Here is a 21,469-nt window from a genome sequence, read left to right as displayed (position 1 = left end):
GCCTTTCTTTTAAAGCCCGGTTACTACCTTTACATTCTCAGACGGGTCAAACTTTTGCATGACCTTGCTGTCCTGGGACACTGGTGAGATTCTTTCTCTGATCAGCACGCTAGAGGAGGACAGCTCCTCCCGGATAATGAAAACTTTCCAAACTCACAATCAGAGCAAGAAAGAACGCGGCCACTGGAACAAAAGTTTCTACGGGAGGCCAAGAAGTCACTCCTCCCCCTCCTAATTCCTCCGACTTGAACTTTCTTTCCTGTTTTTCCACAGCCCCAAGGGACCTGTCCTGAGTCTTCTCTATTAAGAGGTTTAGGGCCTGGGACTTCCCTGGTAGCACAGTGGTTAAAAGTCCGCCTGCCAGTGCAGGGGACACGCGTTCGATCCCTAGTCTGGGAGGATCCCACATGCCGCGGAGCAACTAAGCCCCAGCGCCACAGCTTACTGAGCCTGCGCTCTGGAGCCCGCGAGCCACAACTACTGAAGCCCTCACACTGTAGGGCCTGTGCTTGGCAACAAGAGAAGCCACCGCAATGAGAAGCGCGAGCACCGCAGCCAAGAGTGCCCCCCCACCCCCCCCAATCGCCACAACCAGAGAAAGCCCACGTGCAGCAACCAAGACCCAATTGCAGCCACAAATAAATGAATAAAATAAATAAATAAATAAGAGGTTTAGGGCCTGAACTAGGTCATTCTTCCAGGTGACTATCGCTGGGCTGCCTGTGGAACTTAATTTCTCTCCTCTCTACCAGTTTCCCTCTTCCCTTCTCGGTTCCGGAGGGGCAGAGGCATCGGCGCGTCCCGGGGCTTATCGCCCGCTTGGAATTCGGGCTCGGCGCACGAGACCAGCTTTGAGCGGAGGACGGCGGCGGGGCCGGGTCGCGAGTGCGGGCGACGGCACTCCTGCAGTTGGCCTGAGTTCTCGTTGGCTTACGGAGACCGGTGTCTTTCGCCGGCCCACGCAGCCGCCCACAGCGCGCCCTGCCGCCGGGGGTGGGGGTGGGGGTGGGGGTGGGGGTGGGGGCGGGGGCTTCGGAGGCCTGGCCTGGAGGCAGGCAGAACGCGGGCGCCGTTAAGAGTCGGGCTGCCTGGCTTTCTCCTCCCGGACCGCAGATGGCTGCGGGTCCCCCACTTCCTCCAGCAGCCCCCCGCTGCCGCCACAGCCGCCTTCCCCAGCAGCGGCTGCCGGATGACAGCGCCGTCACTGGTTGGATTGGAGCTGGCGGCTCAGACGGGACACCCGGGGTAGGGAGTGGGGGAGGGAGGGTGCAGGAAAGAGGGAGGTCAGCGCTGGGCGGGCACTCGGGGAGCCCAGCGCTGCCCCCCTCCAGCAGCAGGGGCAGCACAGCAGCATCCACAGCCGCCGCTGCCGCCGCCACAGCGGCCGCAGCAGCGCGAGCGCGAGCCTCGCAGCGCGGCGCGGCAGAGAGCAGAGGGGCGGCGGCGCCGGCCCCAGACGAGCCGAGCCGAGCCGAGAGCGCAGCCGGGCCGCCGCCGCCGCCGCCTCGCAGATGCCATCACAGCAACAAAGAGCTTGCTGATCTGAGAGCCGCGGCGAGAGCTCGCCTGGAAGCCACGGCGCCGGCTCCCGGAGCTGGGCGGCAGCAGGAGGAAAGGCTCCGGGGGAGGGGAGGGGGCAGAAGATGGCCAAGAAGAGAAAGCCCCCCAGCATTAAGGGTGAGTTCTGCTCCATCCTCGCCTCGCCCCATCCCACCTCCCACCCGCGGTCCGCTCCTCTGGCTGGCCTGTTTACACTCAGGCTCGGCCAAGTGAAAAGCTGCCTGCTGGGGAAGAGTTTTCCTTCTCCGGGAGGTGGGGAGACCTCAACACTGCTGCACCTCCCTTTGCCTCCGGGGAGACTCCGATAGGAGTTTGTCCCCTTTCTGTAACCCGGGGAAACCAGAAGACTCTCTCACCCCACCGCTTTCCTACTCCACAAGCTTGGGTATCTGTTGCACCTTACTCCCTCAGGGCAGTGGGGAGAGAGGCGACTCTCGGCTCCTAAGGTCTTAACCTTTTCGGAATCTGGCCGTGTGTGTGTGTGTGTGTGTGTAGAGAGAGAGTTAGTTTTTCATGGTCTCTGCTATTCCTTCCTTCCACCCTCCGTCCTTTCATCCCAGGGTGACAAGTTCTGCATCCATTTTCCCAACCTCCATCCTCAGGAGGAGAGAGGAGCTGTCTGGCTCTCCTTTTCCCCAATGGTCAAGGAGACTCGCTACGGGCTGGGTCCCCGCAGGCTACTTCCCCCTTCCCAACCTGTCGAGGCGGGCAGTGACTCATGCTGAGCAGGGCCCCTGTTGCTCCTTTGGAACCAGGGCTTCTAAAGTTGGAAAGTTCCGGGGCGGGGGGCGGGAGAGGCGCTGGCAGGGAGAACGAGGAAGAGCTTGTTGCTGGGGTGACTTAAGGCGTCGCGGCGTTGTCGGGAGCTGGACTCGGGAGGGAGCCTCCTGGGCGGCGTCGGGGGGGGCGGGGGGTGCGGCCGTCCCCAGGACTCGCGTAGCGCAGCGCGGCGCGCGGGGAGCAGGTGCAGCGGCCGCCGGCGGTCGCAGCGCGGACTCGCAGAGGTCGACGCTCGCCGGCTTCCTAGCTCTTCGGCTCTCCAGCTGGGGAGCCAGCAGTGGCCGAGAGGCTGTTTGCAGCACTGCAGAGAGGTGGAAGCCAGCTCGACACCATGCGCGGTGAGAAAGGCTGTGCCGGGGAACTGGACCTGAGCTTGGTGGGGAGGAGGAATGAGCGGCGTTTGAAGTTGGATTTCGACCCAATGGGCCTCATGGCCCGAGAGGCGAAGATTTATTGCGCCTTGAGGTTATATAAAATAGGACCATACTCTGAGATCCGAGGGGGTGTACTATTGAAAATATCGTCTTGGTTTACAGAGCGCGCCAGGCTTTGGCTTGCTTCTTCCTTTTTTCCCGAAGTCTTGCTTGTGGGAGCTTAGCTCCACTCTAGAGGTCACTAGGGGGACACAACTTTATCTTGGTGCTTCAGCTTGCTTTTTCATTGCCCCGGAGTACTCAGATCACCTATTGAAAAGGGTTTCAAACCATGATCCTCAATCTTTTGGAAGATGTTACTACGAATCACCCGGGATTTTCTGCTAGAAACTATAATATATGTATAATAATTTTATTACAATTTATTTCCTTAAAAATAATACATCTCCTGTAAAATAGAAGAGGCCTTAAGCCTGATTTTTTCTCTCCCAATGAATTAGTACATGTTTATAGTGGTAGACGACTAAAGAAAGAATGAGAGAATATATTCATCTACCAACAGTTTCCTTATCATAATGTCAAAGAATCAGTGTGAATCCAGATTGACAGGGTGCATTAGCTGCACTTTTGGTTCGCTCCTTTTTTATGGAACCATATGGCACCATGAATGAAACAGGAGGATTGGTTTTCAGCACTGCTGATGTGGCTGTCCATTGGCAGAAAGACATTACATACCCACCCCAAACCTTGCAGATTGTAAATCGTCCGTGAAGAGTGGAAAAAAATTTTACAGTTTTACAGTACATGCTACCTGAGACATTCTTAACCTGAGATTAATCTTGGTAGAAGTGCCAAAAGATACAAACGAGACCAAATTAATGAGACGTGAACTAGTATAACAGTTTGATGAAACATATCTCATTACTAACCACACCACCCCCCAAAAAAACACTAAGAAGTTTTTGATTTGTAAGCCAGGACAGGATTGTGTGTATTTTCTTAAACTTAACTTGACAGTGAAATAATTGAAGAACAGCAATTAATAGAGTTTTGTCATTTAAGTGTTAAGAGTTCTTCTGGAGGAATTAATAATCAAGCTTTCCTAGGAAATGGGGTCTCGAGAAATTTTATTGTAGTTCTTTAAAAATAAAGTTTTCTCATACTACGTGTTTTACTTAAAAGTAATGTTATTTGGTGCTTAATGACTTATGTTTTTTTCTCTCTCGACTAATGTTGAGTTTCTTTCTTTTTTTAACCAGATTACTTAATATTTCTTAGACGGAAAGATACCTTTAAAAAAATCCTTGGAGTTTCCCTTTAGCAAAGCACAATTAACTGTGATAGTTTATAGATAACAAAAGCAAGCCCAGGAAGTTGGAAGCCATTAACTTGTCTCAATTTTACCTTTTAAGAGGAGAGCTCTACAAAAGCATCCAACTGCAGCCTTGCTGAACTGCTCTCAGACGCCTGCTTCTAAGCTACAACCGACTAATCTGGGACTGCCTGGTAGAAAACAAAATTGCTAAGTGTTCGGGGGTTTTTTGTTTGTTTGTTTTGTTTTTCTTTGGTGGGCTGGGGTGAACTTTGCTCTATAATAAACTATAGGTTTAGCAACATTCCAGCCTGTGTTGGTTATCCTTTTATGAGAGTTGTTTCTCTGCTTAGCTACATTGCATGCGGGGAGAGATCATTTGTTAGACCCCGTGACAGGCAAGTTGCTCATTGGCTTCTGAAATCCTAACAATAGATCCTACATATCTAGAACAGCTAAAAATTGGCCAAAGGGAAATGCAGTTTCTTAACATTGACAGAAGAATAAGATGAGTTGGCAGTATTTCTCAAGGGATACTAGCTTTCATTTATGACACCTCATTAAAGGACAGCTTTTCGAAAAGGCAAATAGAATATTTATCAATCCAATATTTATAATGTTTTAATGAAAAGAAATGCTGTAGTCCATTATCAATAAATGTTATAGAAACACAAGTTAGTTACATTGGTTATAGTGCTATTAACACCCCCGCCCCCCCGACTTCCAGTATTAGTCCAACAAGGATTTCTCACTCAATTACTTAAGTTTAAAGGTTAAGTTATGCTTGGATTCATCTATTCATGCATTCATTCAGCAATATTTATTGGCCACTGAATATGTACTAGGTTCTGTGCAAAATATTAGGGATGCAGTGATGAACATGATAGACAATGAAGGGGACATTGAAAGAGGGGGCTGGAAAGGCCAGGTAAACAAATACATAAATAAGAAAATTTCACAGTGATTAATGTCATGAATAAAATAAAACAGGATGATATGCTAGAAAGTGTGAGGTTACTTTAGGTTGTCTGAAGAGATGACATTTTAGTTGGGAACCAAGTGATGAAGAGTAATTTGCATGCCAAGTACTGGAAGATAGCACTGCAGGCCTTAAGGCAGGAAGGAGGTTGCAGTTTGGCATGTTCAAATACAGAAGGATGGCCAGTTAGGCTGGAGTGTAGTGGGTGAGGTAGAGACGGGTAGGGAGAGGCCAGGGTTTTTTCTGGCCCTAAACAGGAGTATAGATTTTATTTTAAGTTCAGTGAGAAGCCAATTGGATACTCATTAGATGTTTAGGGTTACATTCCTATCCTTGAGGATGATTTCAGGGAGAGCAGCTTTCCTACGTCAGCTCCCTAGGCCAAGTAAAGCTACCTAATGGACTTCATTTTTCTAAAAGGTCTAGTTATATTGAAGCATTCCCTCATATTATCCACCAAAATGCCTGCAATATTTTGGGCTGGGATGTTGATAGCATTTCTAGGAATCTCTGCTTAAGAAAACAATTCTAAAGAGAATGAGGACTAATTCAGCATTTTAGTAAAGATTATTAGGGTAGTCATCCTCCCCATTCCCCCTGCCAGCAAGCCTCTCAAAGCAAGCAAATCTTAGGAAAAACATATTGTAATGGTAGAAGGGAGGAGTATAAAGAGTCTGGAACATTACTGTGCAGTAGGCGGAATGTGGAAGGCAGCATGAGGGGCTCCTAGGTAACGGAAAGGGGTCCATGAAAGAGGAGTGATGCTGGGAAAGGGGATGTGAGAAAGCCTGTAAGACAACATCAGCCAATTCGTGGTTTTGCCAAGAGAAGCGGAAGCCTGATGTGAGAGTGTTCTAAGAGAAACACTAATTCAAACACAAAGGAAGTTCAAATCAGGGTACCTTTATGCTTTTGACTGATTTTTACTTGTGAAGCATTTATAACAATAAAAGCACACAGGCTCTTAAAAGATCTCTTTGATTTTACTCATTCATTATTAGCTTGTTCTTATGGATTATAAACCTCACAGATGAAAACGCATGAAAAAATTTAATGATAAAAACTGCCATTTGTCGGAGGTAGCTGCTTGACATCTAGTTAGCAGGCAAATTACACTCTTGAATTTCTATCTTGCTGTGGAGTTGTTGGCAGGGGGCGAAATGTGGTCTGTGGGCTGATTTTCTGCCCCCTAAGCATTTGTGCCTAGGTGCCATGATATTTAGGGGAGATGTAAATAATAATTTTAAAGCCCTCCACTGCCTCTCCCACCTCCAAACTGTCTACTTCTTTGCCAGCGATTAATAATAAAAAATATATTAAGAATTTTTGTAGCTTCAGGACTTTGTATAGTCCCCTCCCCCTCCTTCTTTGTACTCCAAGGGACTCTGTTGAGGCTAGCAAGAATGGTAGTACTTCAGGGATTATGTGACTAAAAATGGATCTGGTCCTTAGTGATACTGTAACACAGTGTGTTTATGACATCAGAGTTTTTTCATAGCACTGAGAGTCATAGTATGTTAGAAGGAAGGCTCAATGTTTATAGAGTTTGTGGAGCAATGCTATAGGAAGAGGTGAGTGATGCTGCGAAATATGAATAGTCTATATCTAAGGAATTTGGTCAAGTTTATTATTTGTAATATATATTATATATAAGTCAAGATATGTCTATATATATAGACATATATGTAGAGAGAGACACATATATAGACATATCTTGATATATATTTAAACTAGAGCTCAGTTCCCAATTTATATTCAGATTTCACTATACATGTGAGCGTGATCATATCTGCATTTTACATATAAGGAAACTGAGACACAAAGACATTAGGTACTTTCTTGAGGTCTAAGAATAAATTATGTACTGTGGATAAAGGCATAACCAAGCCCCATGACTGTCTCCCCTTTGCCTACATTCAGCATTTTAATATCTGTTCACTTTCCTCAAGGTCTGTCAAGTCTACTGTGGAAAGGTAGATAAACTTTTTTTTCCTGCTGAATCAAGAGGATGATATACTTTCCTCAGAAGTGTCACAACTTTATTGTTTGTGATCCACTTTTAAAATTAGAAATACATTGCTAACAAAAAGTAGGCTAGCTGCTCACAGATGCTAAGATGATATTGTACAGAGGTTTTAGGACTTTCTAGAGATGGGGAGGCAAGACAAGGTGAACAAATGTTCTCATTTTTTGAAGTGGTGTAAGTGGGAAAACATGCATCTGGGTCACCTCTGAGGTAGATTCAAATTATTTTGCCGTTCACATGGTAAGCCATTTGACTGCTGTGGTAGCCTGCCTTTAAGATGGCTTCAATGTTCTTTGCCTACTGGTGTTCACACCCTTACATACTCCCCTCCCACACTGAACTGGGGCTGACCTGTGTGACCTGTAGAGTATGGTGGAAGGCTATGTTGTATGTAAAGGCATTGTGGCTTCTGCCTTGCTCTTGTATATCTGGTGCTTTCTTATATTGCTTACTTTTGGTAAAACACTCAAGCATTCCTGTGGAGAGGCCCATGTGGGAAGGAGCTGAGGCCTCCCGCTAAGAGCCAGCTTCAGCTTGCCAGCCTTGTGTGTGATCTACCTTAGAAACAGACCCTCTAACCCAGCTAAGCCTTCAGATTGCTGAAGACCTTGACAAGGGCAGTTGGAATAGGTTAAAGAGAATGGGAGGAGGAGAATTAGAGACAGCAGAGTCAACTCTTTTGAGGGTTTTTTTCCCAAAGGGAGCAAAGTGATGGTGCTGTGGCTGCGAGCAGGCGTAGTCATTGAAAAAAAAATTTTTCTTAAGATGGGAAAAATAAACGCAGTTTTCGTTCCTTGTTTTTGGTCACCATTTGCTTCGTGAGGTGGTCTTTAACCTCTCTTTCACTATTTTAGATTTTGGCTGCTTTCTAGAACAGTTTCCTGGGGAGGTAAGGAGGAATTAGTGTACAATGATTTTAAGTCACTTAGTTATAAGATGTTTCTTTTTTGTCTTTATTTCTCTAAATATATTCTCTTTAATGGATTTCCTGACAAAATATTTAATAAAATATACCACAATAGGAGAAAGTTCCCACGAGAGGAAATTTTGCCAGTCATCATGTTGCTGACTATAGCAGTCCATTCTGTCAGCTAGAAAGCTCAGAAGGGACTAAAGAAAAGTTTAAAATATTTTGTGTAGGGGCTGGCCTAGTGGTTCTTGACCAGAGGCAATTTTGCAGTGTCTGAAGACATTTTTGATTGTCATTACTGGGGTGATGCTATTGGTTTCTAGAGGGTGCTGCTAAACATTCTATAGTGTTCAGGATGGCCCACACAACAAAGAATTATCTGGTTCAAATTGTCAATAGTGCCAAGGTTGAGAAATTCTGGGCTAGCCCCATCATTTTTTTATTCTTCCAGAGAGAAGCTAGGAAGCTACTTCTGAAAAAGGAACCCAAAAGAGGCTGCTTTATCTATCCCATTGTTCTACGTCTAGACAAGGCACAGCTTTCTAACAAATAATTAGGGTTCAAAATAAAGACAGTTCCTTTGTTTGCCTTTGCTTTCTCTCCCCACTCCCTTCTCCTCCCTTCTGTTGGTTCTCATCGTATGTTCCTGTGTTTATAAACTTGGGTTGTTTCCCATGAGGGCAACATGACATTAGAGGCACATTAAAGTCATGGTAAAAAATCCCTAGTTCAATTGACGAACCACAATGTCACTTTGCTGATTCCTATTCTGCATCTGTCTGACAATTTTGTGAAAGAAAAGATCAAGAATAGGATGATTTGTTATGCTCTGGCTCTTTAATGAGAAAGGATGGGTGGCCTCCCAGCCATCTTTTCTGTGGCTTCTCTTGGCCATTAGGACTTCAGAGGAGAGCTGCACTCTTAATAGCTCTACTGTCAAGGTGTGTGTTACCTGACAAGACTCCGAACAAAGTCAGGAGTGGTCCTAAGTACTTGTTGAGTGACAATTTTCCTGTAGGGTGAAAAATTTTAAATCCAGTTTTATAAAAAGCAATTCAAAATTTATGTATTTAAAAAACTTGAAGGACAGGTTTTTTATGTACATTTTGTAGTTCACTGGATTGTGTTTCACTGTCCAAATCCAGAGACAAAAATAAGATTTTTAAATTGACATTAAAATTTTATAAAAAATGTATTGTCACTCTAGGTTTGCCCTACAAAAAACTTCAAAAGTCATTTTCAAATTAGCCTATGATTATATACATTTTGTAAGTATTAGTTTAAAAATATCGAGTTATAGAATGAGCAAAAACTGCAAAAGCTGCTTAATAGACATTCATACTTCACAAATTCTGGTATTAACAGTATCTTTCACTTTGAGTTAAGCTCTTTTTTTCTTTTTAGCCACTGTTCTCATCCTCTTATTCACACTTATTTTGTTTGGCTGCACAAAAATGTCATCACATTCTCTTCCCATGGCAGTGACATTGATTCTGCTGATTTAACACCTTTACTGTAGTGAAAGAATATCTGTGACTAAACAAGAACCATTATGTTGTTTAAAAGAATCTTTGGTCATAAATAAATGTGTCCAGGGATATCTTAGCTATGTGAGGTAGGACAGACTTGACGTTATAAAGAATAGAATTGGAATCCATCCCTTCCCTTATTCTTGTTAACCATTAAGAAAGTCTTACATTAAAAGGTATACTTTGTAAAACTTTATGGTAATTCTGCATTGAATAATTATCACACTTATCACACATAAACTTTATTTAGTCATCTATAGGAACAACACAAAGACAAAAAGACAGGCTTCACATGCCTAATTCTAAGGTCAAGATTGATTATGTTTTAACCTCTGTAAATTCTCACTGCCTGATTCTGAATCAATGCCTTAAGTATGATGAAGAATAAGCAAATTAATAGATTATACATAAGTTTATATGGGTCAAGAGAGGCATGTAACTTATTTAAACTATTTGGTAAACAAACCATTTTCAAGTTTTTGGCAGCATTAAATGGTAGAAAAGTATATTAATTAAAAATAACTAACTAAAACAAGGCTTTGAGGAATTCTAATGGTAATATTTTTTAGCTCATTGCTTATATTGTATTAAAGGACTGGAATATCTTTTGAATATTTAGAACATTCATGAATCTAGACTTCCTTTCATTCAGTTGGTCCTATTTAGTGTTGTTTTATGCTGCATCTTGTATTTCTGAAAACTGGGTTTTTTGTCTGTATTGAGGCTGAAGAACCTTGAGAACTGCTACTGGCAAACCCGTGGCTCAGGAATCCTCAAGAAGACCATTGGGGTGGGAAGGAGGTTAGATTGTGTCCTTGAGTAACTTTAGGCGGGGTGCTCTTTATGAGGGATTTCCTAAATAAACACGTAGTCTTTTCATTCCTTTAGATATGCTAAAATTTTTCTTGTAATCAAGAAAAAGCTATCGTGAGATAGCTCTTTATCTAGGTCGTTATTTTGGCCACGTAGAAGTGCTTTTGCTGATTTGTGTTTGGCTGTCTAACGCTGACTGGCATTGAGAAACTTGACATCATATTAAGTTCAAGGATGTTATTTGTCATGCTGATCACTATTTTATGACGTATCTGCATTATGAGTACCTGATGAAGATGTTTCTCTGAAATGTCACTAGCTAACAATAGACAGAGTAAGTCATGAAACTCACTGAGTTTCCCATATGGGTAGACAGTTAGGAAGCTCAAAATTGGAATGAGCCCACTTCTTGCATAAGACTATGGGATCATAAGTTATGCATCTGTGGATTAATTTTGTTTTTCATAGCCTTATTCTTCTTTCCTCTCATTGTCTCTCTTTATACACTTTGTTTTGTTGAATTGTATGTAGTTTTATAAACTACTTTAAATCTTCTTTGAAACAAGATGAATTGTAAACAAATTAATATAGTCTAAGACTAAATTTATAGAACTTAAATAATCTACTCAAAGTTATAAACTAGTAATTTGCAGAGCGTGCATTTAAACCTAGATGTAGCCCCAATCGTTCTTTTTTTTAAACATACAATAGAACATTGAAACGAAGGATCCTATTTTCCTAACCCAACTTCTCATTTGCAGGTTACCACTACTTTTTGTTCATATGTAATTTTCCATAGTTGAGATTTTATTTAACGTCACCTTTATCCACCTGTTGCACAAGCGGAGAATCTGGAGTTATCCTTGACTCTCTTTTACAGGCCTCTGCTCAACCCTGAATAAGTTGGTCATTAATATTGATCCTAATCTTTACCTCCACTGCCACAGATATAATTCAGCGCTCATCATGTCTAGTATGGATTAGAACCACCTATACACTAAAGGGTCTCTTTGAGTTAGGCCTAAATCACCTCTAATTTATTTTTCACACTGTTGCAAATATGATACTCCCGACAGGCGAATCTGATCATTTCACAGTCCTAAAATAAAGTAATGGCTTTCCATTAACTCTACCCAGGATAAAAATCAAAATTCCATAGCAAGGTGTACCAGACTCTCTAGGATCTGACCCATGGTTACCCTTCCTGCTTTATCTCTCACCCCTTCTCACATCCGTCCTAAACTTAATGACCCTACCATTCTGATACTAGGGACCACACACATTCTTTTATGCTCCTCTGCCTTTGTGATGCTGTGTGTGTGTGTGTGTGTGTGTGTGTAGTGCTGAAAATTCCTTTTTATCCTTCAAACCTCAGCACAAATGTCCCTACTTTCTTTTTCAAACTTTCATCACCATCTTCCCCTCTGACACTCCCTACGAGCACAGTTAAGCTCTTCCTCTTTGATGCTCCCGTTACATCTTCAACATACATCTATTAGTGCCCCTATATTGATTTAAAATGTTGAGTTTACTTGTCCATCTCGTTTCTCAGTCCTCCTGTGGGTCTTTAGTCTTACCATTGCCCTGAAGCAAAAGGAGCGAAAAGCCTGACAGGAAATCAGTCAGTGGCTTAACATCCCAGGGTCAAAGTATCACTGTAGTTTACTCCGCCTCCCACTGTTCTGGTGAATTATAGTTCAGCTTTAGGACAGCCAGTCTATGCTTCTTGCCTGAGAGAACAGTGCCCGATGCCCAAGCCAGTCTGCTAGAAACTTTCTGTTTTTTCTTAGGACTGCTTCCAGTCTTTCTGCATCCTGGATTAATTTTCCTGGATCAAACCTGGCTCTGTGTAGGTTGTCATGTGTCTGGAGTTGGACCTGGGTTTTATGGGATTGAGGCAAGGAGGGGTTTGCCATGTGCCTATTGTTGTCCTGTCCTATAGGTCTCTTCATAGATACCTACCACTAGGCTATGAGCGTCTTAAGGGTCCTGATTGTGTGATATTTATCCTTTAATCCAAAATGTCTAGTATAAATGAATATATTATTGAATGAATCAAGCATATATATTTCTCTATATTTTTATTCATTCTCTATAATTTTAATGTTTGATAATATTTAATTGCATTGCTTTAATATAACTAGCATAATTGACTGAATTTTCTAGGTTTTCTTTGCAAATATAATGGTCTAATGAGCATTTGTGTGTATATGTTTACTGTGTTGAACTATCTCTTTATGTTAAAGAGCCTCAGTAGCATCTGAGTCTAAAAGTTAAGTGTGGCCCATGAAAGAGAAAGTAAATTTGTTACTAGTACATCCAGGGACTTGTACTGATTGGATATTAGAAGATTTGAGGTTTGCTGTAACTCATAATAGTACTGTCTTGTAATAATATTATAAACTCTCAGAAAGTTATCTATAAAGTTAAATCTCGGGTCAGATATGTAATAGTTGCTCGAGTTCTAAGAAAAAAGGTACCGAAGTGATACTAAATTATCTTCCTTTAACTGGAAATCCTAAGGTCTATAATTTTTCACATGAATATGAAATTAAGCTGTAAACATCTTGAAAGTAGAGACTACTAAATCTTTCTCTTGGTGCCTAGCACTTAGTAAGTGTTCAATAATAATTTGTCAAATGAATATATGGGTGAAATTGAAGATGCAGTTCTTCTAAAATTATGCACATGAGTAGAAGAGAGTACTGGTGCGCCCCCCTGAACTGAAACCCATAGATACAGCTTAGAGCAGGTATTGCTTCTTCCTGTAGTAGGAAGAATCCCCAGACCATATCTTAGTAATCTATAACATGAATATATTTCTGGATAATCAGGAATTGACTATTACTGTTTGTCTTACTTCAAAATTTCAAGTAGGGAAAGGCTCAACTCATTGAATGTATTTTATTATAGAAACAAGTTGGTTCCATGATCCACAGGGAATAAGTAACTTATGGGTCAGAGCCTTTGAGATGCTTTTGAAATATTGACATCTGGTATGCTTGGACAGGAAAATTGTGATTGAAAAATATAGACAATGGGATGGGTGGTGAATAAAGTTTGAAAGGCTGCCCTTAGGCAGGGTCTTTTCTAGAGGATACATCACTCTCACCTAGAAATAGTCTTTAGTTAGTTCCTAATAAATGACTTTTATACATTCAGAATCTTTAAATCTCATTACTCTAGAATTATATACCTGGAAAGATATTTTCTCTTTCCTCCCTCCCTTCTTCCCTCCCTCCCTTCCTTCCTTTGTTATAAGTATTTTCTGATTTTGGGTGAGTCTTGTTTAACAAAAAGTAATTTATTAAAGATGATTTTATTAAAAACTGCTGATATTTAATATCAAATATAATTGTAAGGATTAGCAAATGAATTTATATATTTGTGTTCACTTTATATGTTTCACTGAAATTTGGGGCCAAATATTATACCTTGAAAAACCAACTTGTTAGGTTATTATTAAAATTGTGAGTTTAATCATCTTTTTTACTAAAATGATTTAAAAGAAAAAGGTACCACAGTCCCTCTACCTGTTTCTGTTGCATTACAACTTTCTTCCAAGGTATAGAACCTTTATAATTGTTAACTCAGTAATCTTCAAGAGGTAGGGAAGGTTTGCAGATGTAATTTTTCTCATTTCTAAAGATGAGGAAGCATAGAGTCTTTGTTGCTTACTGTCAGTTTACATATCACTTGATCATTTCATTATAGTATTTTGGCTGTGCTGAGCAGCTTGCGGGATCTCAGTTCCCCCACCAGGGATTGAACCCAGACCAGGGCAGTGAAAGTGCCGGATCCTAACCACTAGACCACCAGGGAACTCCCATTTCATTATAATTCTGAATGTCATTTTACATTTGACCTATGGACACTTTTAAAAGATTGACCTATGAATGAAATACTATTAAGACTGAAGTTCAGCTTTTCTAACCTTTAGTCCTATTATTTTTCTACCCTGGGCAGTCAGGTATTATGCTACAAGATGAGAAAAATTCTATCTTTTAACATGTCTTTTCGTTTGGAGACAATAATGACATTTGGATATGGTTTAGAAGACTCTAATGCCGTATTTAAACATGTTGTTTTTTTCCCCTTTTGGAACTTTATTTTATTTCAATTTCTCAAAAGCTGATATTTCCATCTGTGATGTCAGTTTTTCTTACCTTTCGCATTGATTGTGAAATTTGTGCAACTGGGGTTCAGTTTAAAAAAAATAATGTAACTTGAAATAGTCATCCTTATAAAAGTCTAAAATGCTGAGATATTGAATAGTTTCCAACCAATTTCTGATTAGCAAGCTGTGATATGTAGTTAGAAGTCATTAGAGTTAAAACTATGAGTTAAAGCTCTGTGTTATATATGTTAGAAGTGGGAGAGACTTTAGAAATGGTTTAGCTTAATTCCTTTTGCAGATGAGTAAACTTAGGCTCAGAGAGGTTAAATTACTTTTCCACAGTTACACAGCCAGAAATTGGGCAAGCTTGGATTGAAATTCGGATCTGGCTTTTAGTCCGATGTTGCTTTTCAACACATGCTCTGAAATTGGCTCTATTTTCTATGGATGGCATGGCAGATGGAGCAACAGAGGTCTTCCATTTATGACCTGGAATTAGAGTATTGTTTTGAGTGTGAGTGGTATGTGTGTGCACACATGTGCAGTTCTTTCAAACTTAGTGTTAATAGAAGAAAGTGCTTTAATTTTTCTTACTTACGCCTTGAGTCTCAACTTGAAACTGTGTCTGACAGTCCTCCTTGTCAGTACTTACATGTTCTTATACCTCCTTGGGGTTTCACTTGTTATAGCATTTATCAGGCTATATTTTAATTGCACGTATATATGTCTTTCTTTCCCACTAGACAGTAACGATCATGCCTTGTTCACAGGTGTACCTTTGATGGCGATTAGCACAATGCCTTGCTCGCACTTAGTGCTCCACAATTATTTGTTGAGGAAGTTAATGAATAAATATTTTATAAAAAGGAAACATTATGGAGTAGGTATAGGGATTGGATATCCTACTGTAGAAAGTACAACCTCATATCTCAATTCAGTTTCCTATCATGCCTGGTCACATGTTCGCAACATGAATATTCTTAACATTTTTAACAATATCTTCCCAGAACCTACCCCCTTTCTTTTCTTCTGGACTTTGAGGCCAGAAATATGTGTTCAAATGCCAGCTCTGTGATCTTGGGCAGGTTACTTAACCTTTTTGAACTTCACTTTCCTTATCTGAAAAACAGAGACAATATCTTACCTTATAAGTAAGTACCTTACAGGACTACTGCGAGGATTAAATAACATAACAAATGGCAAAGTATATAGCATCATGTTTGTGTAGTAGTTACTGAATAAATGCTCATTTCATTCCCCTTTCCCTTTTCCTTCTTCACACTCTCCTTCCTTCCTTCCTCTCTCCTTCCTTCCCTCCCTCCCTTCCTTCTTTCTCCTACTTTCCCTTTTCTGGAACTGAGAACTACTGAAAGTTAGAAGCATAGTCAAAGCTAGCTTTTTCTTACAGCAAAGGTGCTCACTCTACCCAGTAAATTACCCTCAGCATCAAGCTTGCCCCCAGGTCAGCCTCTGTTTTCTCACACTTCTTTTTCTCTGCCGCATTTGTATCTACAGCTGACCAGGTTTACCTTCTGTTTCCCACGTTGGCGTGCCTGAAATCAATTATTCTGCTATATTGGTCAACATGCATTCAGTAGCAAGGTAGCAGAAAAGAGAGTGGGTAGGGACAGGGAAATCTGGGAGTGCCCGAGGCAGTAAAAACACCAAGAGTTTGTGCTGATTGCAGATGGTTGTTCCACGAGCAGCCTTTGGGATGACATTCAGGCCTCGTTTAAAAAGAAGAGGAAGGTCACAGCTGTTTATTTTTCTTGCTCCCAACTGTTAAGGATGCTGCTTCATTATCTTCCCATCATGTTATTTTGCAAAATATTTCTAACCAAGATTAGAATTAATATTTAAACAGGCCTAGTCTGAAAAAGAAGAGCTGAGCCACATAACTGAATGAAGGAAAATGATAAAAATAAGTTAAATTATTATCAAAACAATATCTGAAGGAGAGAGTTATCCTGACACAGGCAATGTTGTGTAGGCACAGAAAGTGAGCTATCAGGAGCAATCAGTGGTGAATAGCTACTGGTGAGGTTCAGATTTGATAATGGATCGGCTGGCCCAGAGTCAAGAAGGTCTTCAAGAGTGGCTCAGAGTGAGACTGTGTGTTATTTCTAATCTCTCTAACTAGCTGAGTGACCTTGAGCCCTAGGTTGCAAAATGCTGTCTGTGAAACAGTTATCTCCTTGTAGATTGTTGCTATTGATACTCTTTCTTTGGTTTAAGGCCAAACTTTTGTTTAGGAGGGTGGTGGGAGAATTTAGGACCCCTGCCTAATCAGCTCACTTGGATTTCTCTAATGCTGAGTTTCTCAATGTAGTCACTTTTGACATTTTGGGCTGGATAATTCTTTGTTATGGAGGTTGTCCTGAGCACTGTAGGACGTTTAGCAGCATCCTGAACCCTACCCACTAAAGGATAGTAGGATTTTCTCCAGTTGTGGTAGACAAAAATATCTCCTAACATAGCCAAACATCGTCTGGAGGTACTTCCTCCCCCTTTTTGAGAACCACTGCTCTGATGAAAGAGAGGTGAAAAGGAGATGGTTGTCTATATACCTCTAGACTTTCCCATGAAAGTCCATGGAATTACAATGAGAGTTAAAAAAAAAAAAAAAATTTATTCCAAACTGAGTTTTTGACCATTTTGTTGAATGTCTGCCAGCACTGTGCTAGGCTCTGTGGGTACACAGATAAGTAAGTCTTGATCTCTAACTTCGTGTAGCTTACTTTCTACTAAAGGGAGGAAGTAATGCCTTACCAGTTCATTTCCATACAAAACTGTTAAGTGCAGTGATACATCTCAACTCAATATAAGGTGCAATAGGACTATACCTTCCCATTCCCCTTGCCCCCGCCCCCGCCCCGCCCAGGGGAAAGTTGTCAGTTAAGGCTTCATTGAGAAAGTAGTAACCATATGAGACTATATTTCAAGTCATCCAACAAAATCAATCTCACTGACATCTAAACTATAAAATTTTGACACTGTATTTTCTGCCTATTGTTTCTTTTTATTTTATATGTACATCATTTTTAAGATATGATTAATGTTTTTCTAATGCAGTGTTTCCTGGAGTTTTATCCTTGGACCAGCATCATCAGCATCACCTAAGAATTTGCTAGAAATGCAAATTCTTAGGCTCTGCCTCAGACCTACTGAATCAGAAATTATGGGGCTAGGGCCCAGCAATCTGTTTTTACAAGTTTTCCACCCCTCATTAAAATCATGCTGAAGTTTGAGAACCACCACTTTAATAATTCACTGATTATTATTATTGTTATTATTTATTTGGCTGCGCCACGCGGCTTGCGAAATCTTAGTTCCCCGACCAGGGATCGAACCTGGGGCCTGGTAGTGAAAGTGCCAAGTCCTAAACACTGGCCCTCCAGGGAATTCCCCATTGATTATTTCTTAAACGGGTCTTATAAACTAACTTTTATAAATAGATATGTTAATATTTTAAACAAGCAGGATATAATCTACATACTTATATGAATTAAGCATGTACTCAGTACCTTTATACATGATCTCATTTAATCCCAATAACAGCCCTAAGAGGGAGCTTAGTATATAGTTCTCAGACCTGGGGTAGTTTCCAAATACCTGTGAAGCTTAAATGCATTTGTTCAGGTCTTGTCTCAGACCTACTGAATCAGAAATTACTGTACAGGGTTTCTAATATGTACTGTGATTGAGAAGCACTGAAGTATTTGTATATTTTACATACATGACTGGGGCTTCTGACATAGGAAGAGGCTGAACAAATATTTCATTATTTGCTCAGCAAATACATATTGACATTTAATGATTTCTGAGACTGTCTGACTTCAAGGACTGTGCTCCTGATCATTCAGCTAAATTCTATTTATGGGATCTATCAGAAAAAAATGCTTTTTTAAAGAGAGAGAAAGCTAATATTTGCAAGGTGATTTACAGTTCCTTTACTAAGCATACAACTTTGCTATGTTATTATCATTGCTGTTCTACAAATTAGGAAACCAAGGCTGAGTAAGATTAAGCGATTTGCCAAAAATTACTCAGCCAGCAAGACCTAGGGCCAAGAGTGTGGATCTAGGTTTTTCGACTCTGAACGTTAACTTTTCTCATGATTACTTAACTGTATATTTATGAATAGAATTAGAACATGGAAGCTAGTTATGTGACATTGTAGGATTAATTACCTTACTGATAATTAAATTTACTTAGAAATTGTAAAAAAAACCAAAGCTAACGTAGTATCTATGGTTGGATCTCATTTTCCTAAAGCTTAAAGAAAGTGTCAATGAATTATCCATCTTCTAAATATGAGGACTCTAGCTTTTCTAATTAATAGATATACTGATAGTGTCCTAATTCATTCCTAATTCAGAATACATTTACCAATTTTCCTATGATACGGGTTTTATATTCTAGTGTAATCTGGTACCTGGACCAGTTTGCTAGCGTGGCAACTGAAGCAGATAGATTTATTTAGACCAGGAAGAATGTAATTAGGATAATATTGCTGCTCTTGCTGTCCTAACCCTTTTAATTACCTTTGCTTATGCCCTTTCCACCTAGGCTTTCCACCTAGGCTGGACCACAGGTGAAGCTCAATAAAAGAACAGTTTCATTCTAAAGGAACAGAGCCATTAGGGTGAGGGCCTTCGGCTCTTTATTTTGGATCTCTCCTTTGGGGTAGTTGGATGGCAATACAGAAAGACAAATTCTCATTAAAAGAGCTTTATTCAAAAGTCACCTTACATCTGTAACAACATATGGAACGGAAGATGTCCTGTTGTCTTAAAATCTGAGACCTCAAAGCTTAGGACATTAGGTGACAATTACTTCTACACTTCAAAGAGAGGTGCTAGACTCAGCCCCACAGGAATTACTGAAAGTTGGTCAGATCACCAGTACTGTCCTCTGCCTCTGGTCTATTTAGGGGAGGTGAGATTCGATTAAGATTCTTTGAAAGGAATTCATAGGGGTAGAAAGCAATGTGGCATTTCTTTGTCTTCTTTTACAGGGAAGGAAGAGAGATGCTTCCCTCACCCTTAACTCAATTGTTGGGGAGCCCACAAGTACTGCTTATAAAAGTTAGAGTTGTCTATGAAATGGTGAATTTGCATCTCAGCCACGGACCAGTTGCTTTTGCAAAATGTCAGAATCTAGCAGGCTTTTCTCAGGCCTCTCCGGAAGCAGAGTGTGAGCATTTTCTTGAGAGAACCTAATGTGTGGACCCCCATAATTTGGAGCAAAGTGTGATAAGAGCCCGTCTCCTCTGCTCCTCTGGGGAAGACAAAAAAGAAGAAGCTAAGCGGAGCTGCCCTTGACAGCAGGGCAAGGAGGAATGGGTCAGCAGTTTGTGAAGCTGCACTTCCATTGTAATTCCTGGGAACCACGTGGACCCTATGAAAAAGGGCTGCCTACTAGAGCCTGAGAGCCAGTAATGATGATTACACCTGGTTAGTTGAAGCCTTTACTGTCTGTTGCAGGAGACACGTAGGTCATAGGACCTTGCTGAAGGGCTCCCCCAGATCCACAGATACGTCTTGTGAGGTCCAATATTTGGAAGCCCACCATGCAGAGTGCATTTAATAGTCAAATGAGAATTATAAAGAAGACTTCCTTTTTTTTTTTCTTTGCGGTACGCAGGCCTCTCACTGTTGTGGCCCCTCCCGTTGCGGAGCACAGGCTCCGGACGCGCAGGCTCAGCGGCCATGGCTCACGGGCCCAGCCACTCCGCGGCATGTGGGATCTTCCCGGACCGGGGCACGAACCCGCGTCCCCTGTATCGGCAGGCGGACTCTCAACCACTGCGCCACCAGGGAAGACCAAGACGTCCGTTTTTTGATACCTGCCATTTCCCAGGATCCAGAAATGCGAAGGGCAAATATGGGGGTGGGGAGGGAAGAAAGGAGCATAAAAGAACAAAGCAGAGCCCTCCTCCATATCTTGCTATTGCTTCTCCTCTTCCCACACACCAGGAGTCATTCCTGAACTGGCGGGAGGGGAAAAGCTCTAAATCGAATGTAAGATTAATGCTTTGATTTAGACGAGACTGAACGTTTTAATACCTGATGGCAAAACTGTTTTGAGAAGAAATCTGAAAGAGATGCTGTCAATGATAGAGGAGGGGAGACCTGACAGAATTTTTAATGAAGTGATAGGAGAAAAATGAAGCTCTTTCCTGATTGTCACTGAGTCCAGTTCAAGCAATAATGAATAATAAAGGTTCCAGTTTCTTTAACAGATAAATTGTGAGGAAAAGAAAAAGATGGAAGCAGATTCTGCTTTCTGAATTATAAACGATTTAGAATACTGTACAGGAATGCTTTTTTATATAAACGAGGCTAAATTAGATCATTTTTATGATACCTTCAAACTTTAAAAATCTATACCTTTTGGGGGGGTTCTGTGCCTTTTCAGTAAGCTGTGGCCAAGGATAATTTGTCAGCTCTCAATATGCTTTTGTACATAACTGGGGCTCAAATATTATTTTTGGAATACTGTCTAAATTTCCCACACCACCATATCCATATATATCATTTTTATGAGTTTATGATAGGAGAGTTTTCATTATAATTCTGAAATTACATTCTTCACTGCTGACAGTGCAGCTTTTAAATCGTTGGTCCTAATAGTGGTATTAACTAGCTGGCATTTTTATTATTTTATGCCAGTAGATCAAGCCTTTTGAATGTAGGCCAGTTCAGTTAGCTAGCTCCATCATTTCTTTAAAGCCAAGGTACAACGTGGAACAATTTTAACAGGTAGACTCCATGATCAGTTTTTAGACAATGAGCTTTAGTTTTTTATAAAGCTTGATTATATATTGTAATATAAGTGCTAGATCTTCCACCATTTCTATTTATTTATTTATAAAAATTTTAATTTTATGTTGGAGTATAGTTGATTTACAATGTTGTATTAGTTTCAGGTGTACAACAAAGTGATTTCTCCCGCCATTTAAAAAAAGCCTTTGTCTACTAAGGCTAATGGTCCTTGACTCTCTTTAGGTAATGAAAGAATTATATCACTGGAGTCATTATGTGTTGAAGTTGGCTGTTTTCATCAG

At 41.1% G+C, this 21,469-nt stretch overlaps 1 protein-coding gene across 4 annotated transcripts in view; it reads left to right on the top strand.

The window, feature by feature from the left end:
- Nucleotides 1-1,383: 1,383 nt before the first annotated feature.
- Nucleotides 1,384-21,469, top strand: part of SLC44A5 (solute carrier family 44 member 5) — a 378,746-nt gene continuing 358,660 nt past the window's right edge. For 2 of the 4 annotated variants that reach the window (XM_067726591.1, XM_067726587.1), the window contains exon 1: nt 1,397-1,677. Coding sequence is in view for 2 of the 4 variants with exons in the window: in XM_067726587.1 (XP_067582688.1) it covers nt 1,644-1,677 (34 nt within the window). In the remaining 2 variants the exon portion in view is untranslated. Of the gene's footprint in view, nt 1,678-21,469 lie in introns of all 4 variants that reach the window. The other 2 variants (XM_067726594.1, XM_067726588.1) reach the window with 2 other exon arrangements.

The sequence above is a fragment of the Pseudorca crassidens genome, chromosome 2, assembly GCF_039906515.1.
Source record: "Pseudorca crassidens isolate mPseCra1 chromosome 2, mPseCra1.hap1, whole genome shotgun sequence".
In the NCBI taxonomy this organism is placed as follows: domain Eukaryota; kingdom Metazoa; phylum Chordata; class Mammalia; order Artiodactyla; family Delphinidae; genus Pseudorca; species Pseudorca crassidens.
Note: the sequence above shows the minus strand (reverse complement) of the source record. Positions and strands in the feature narration are given on the sequence as shown.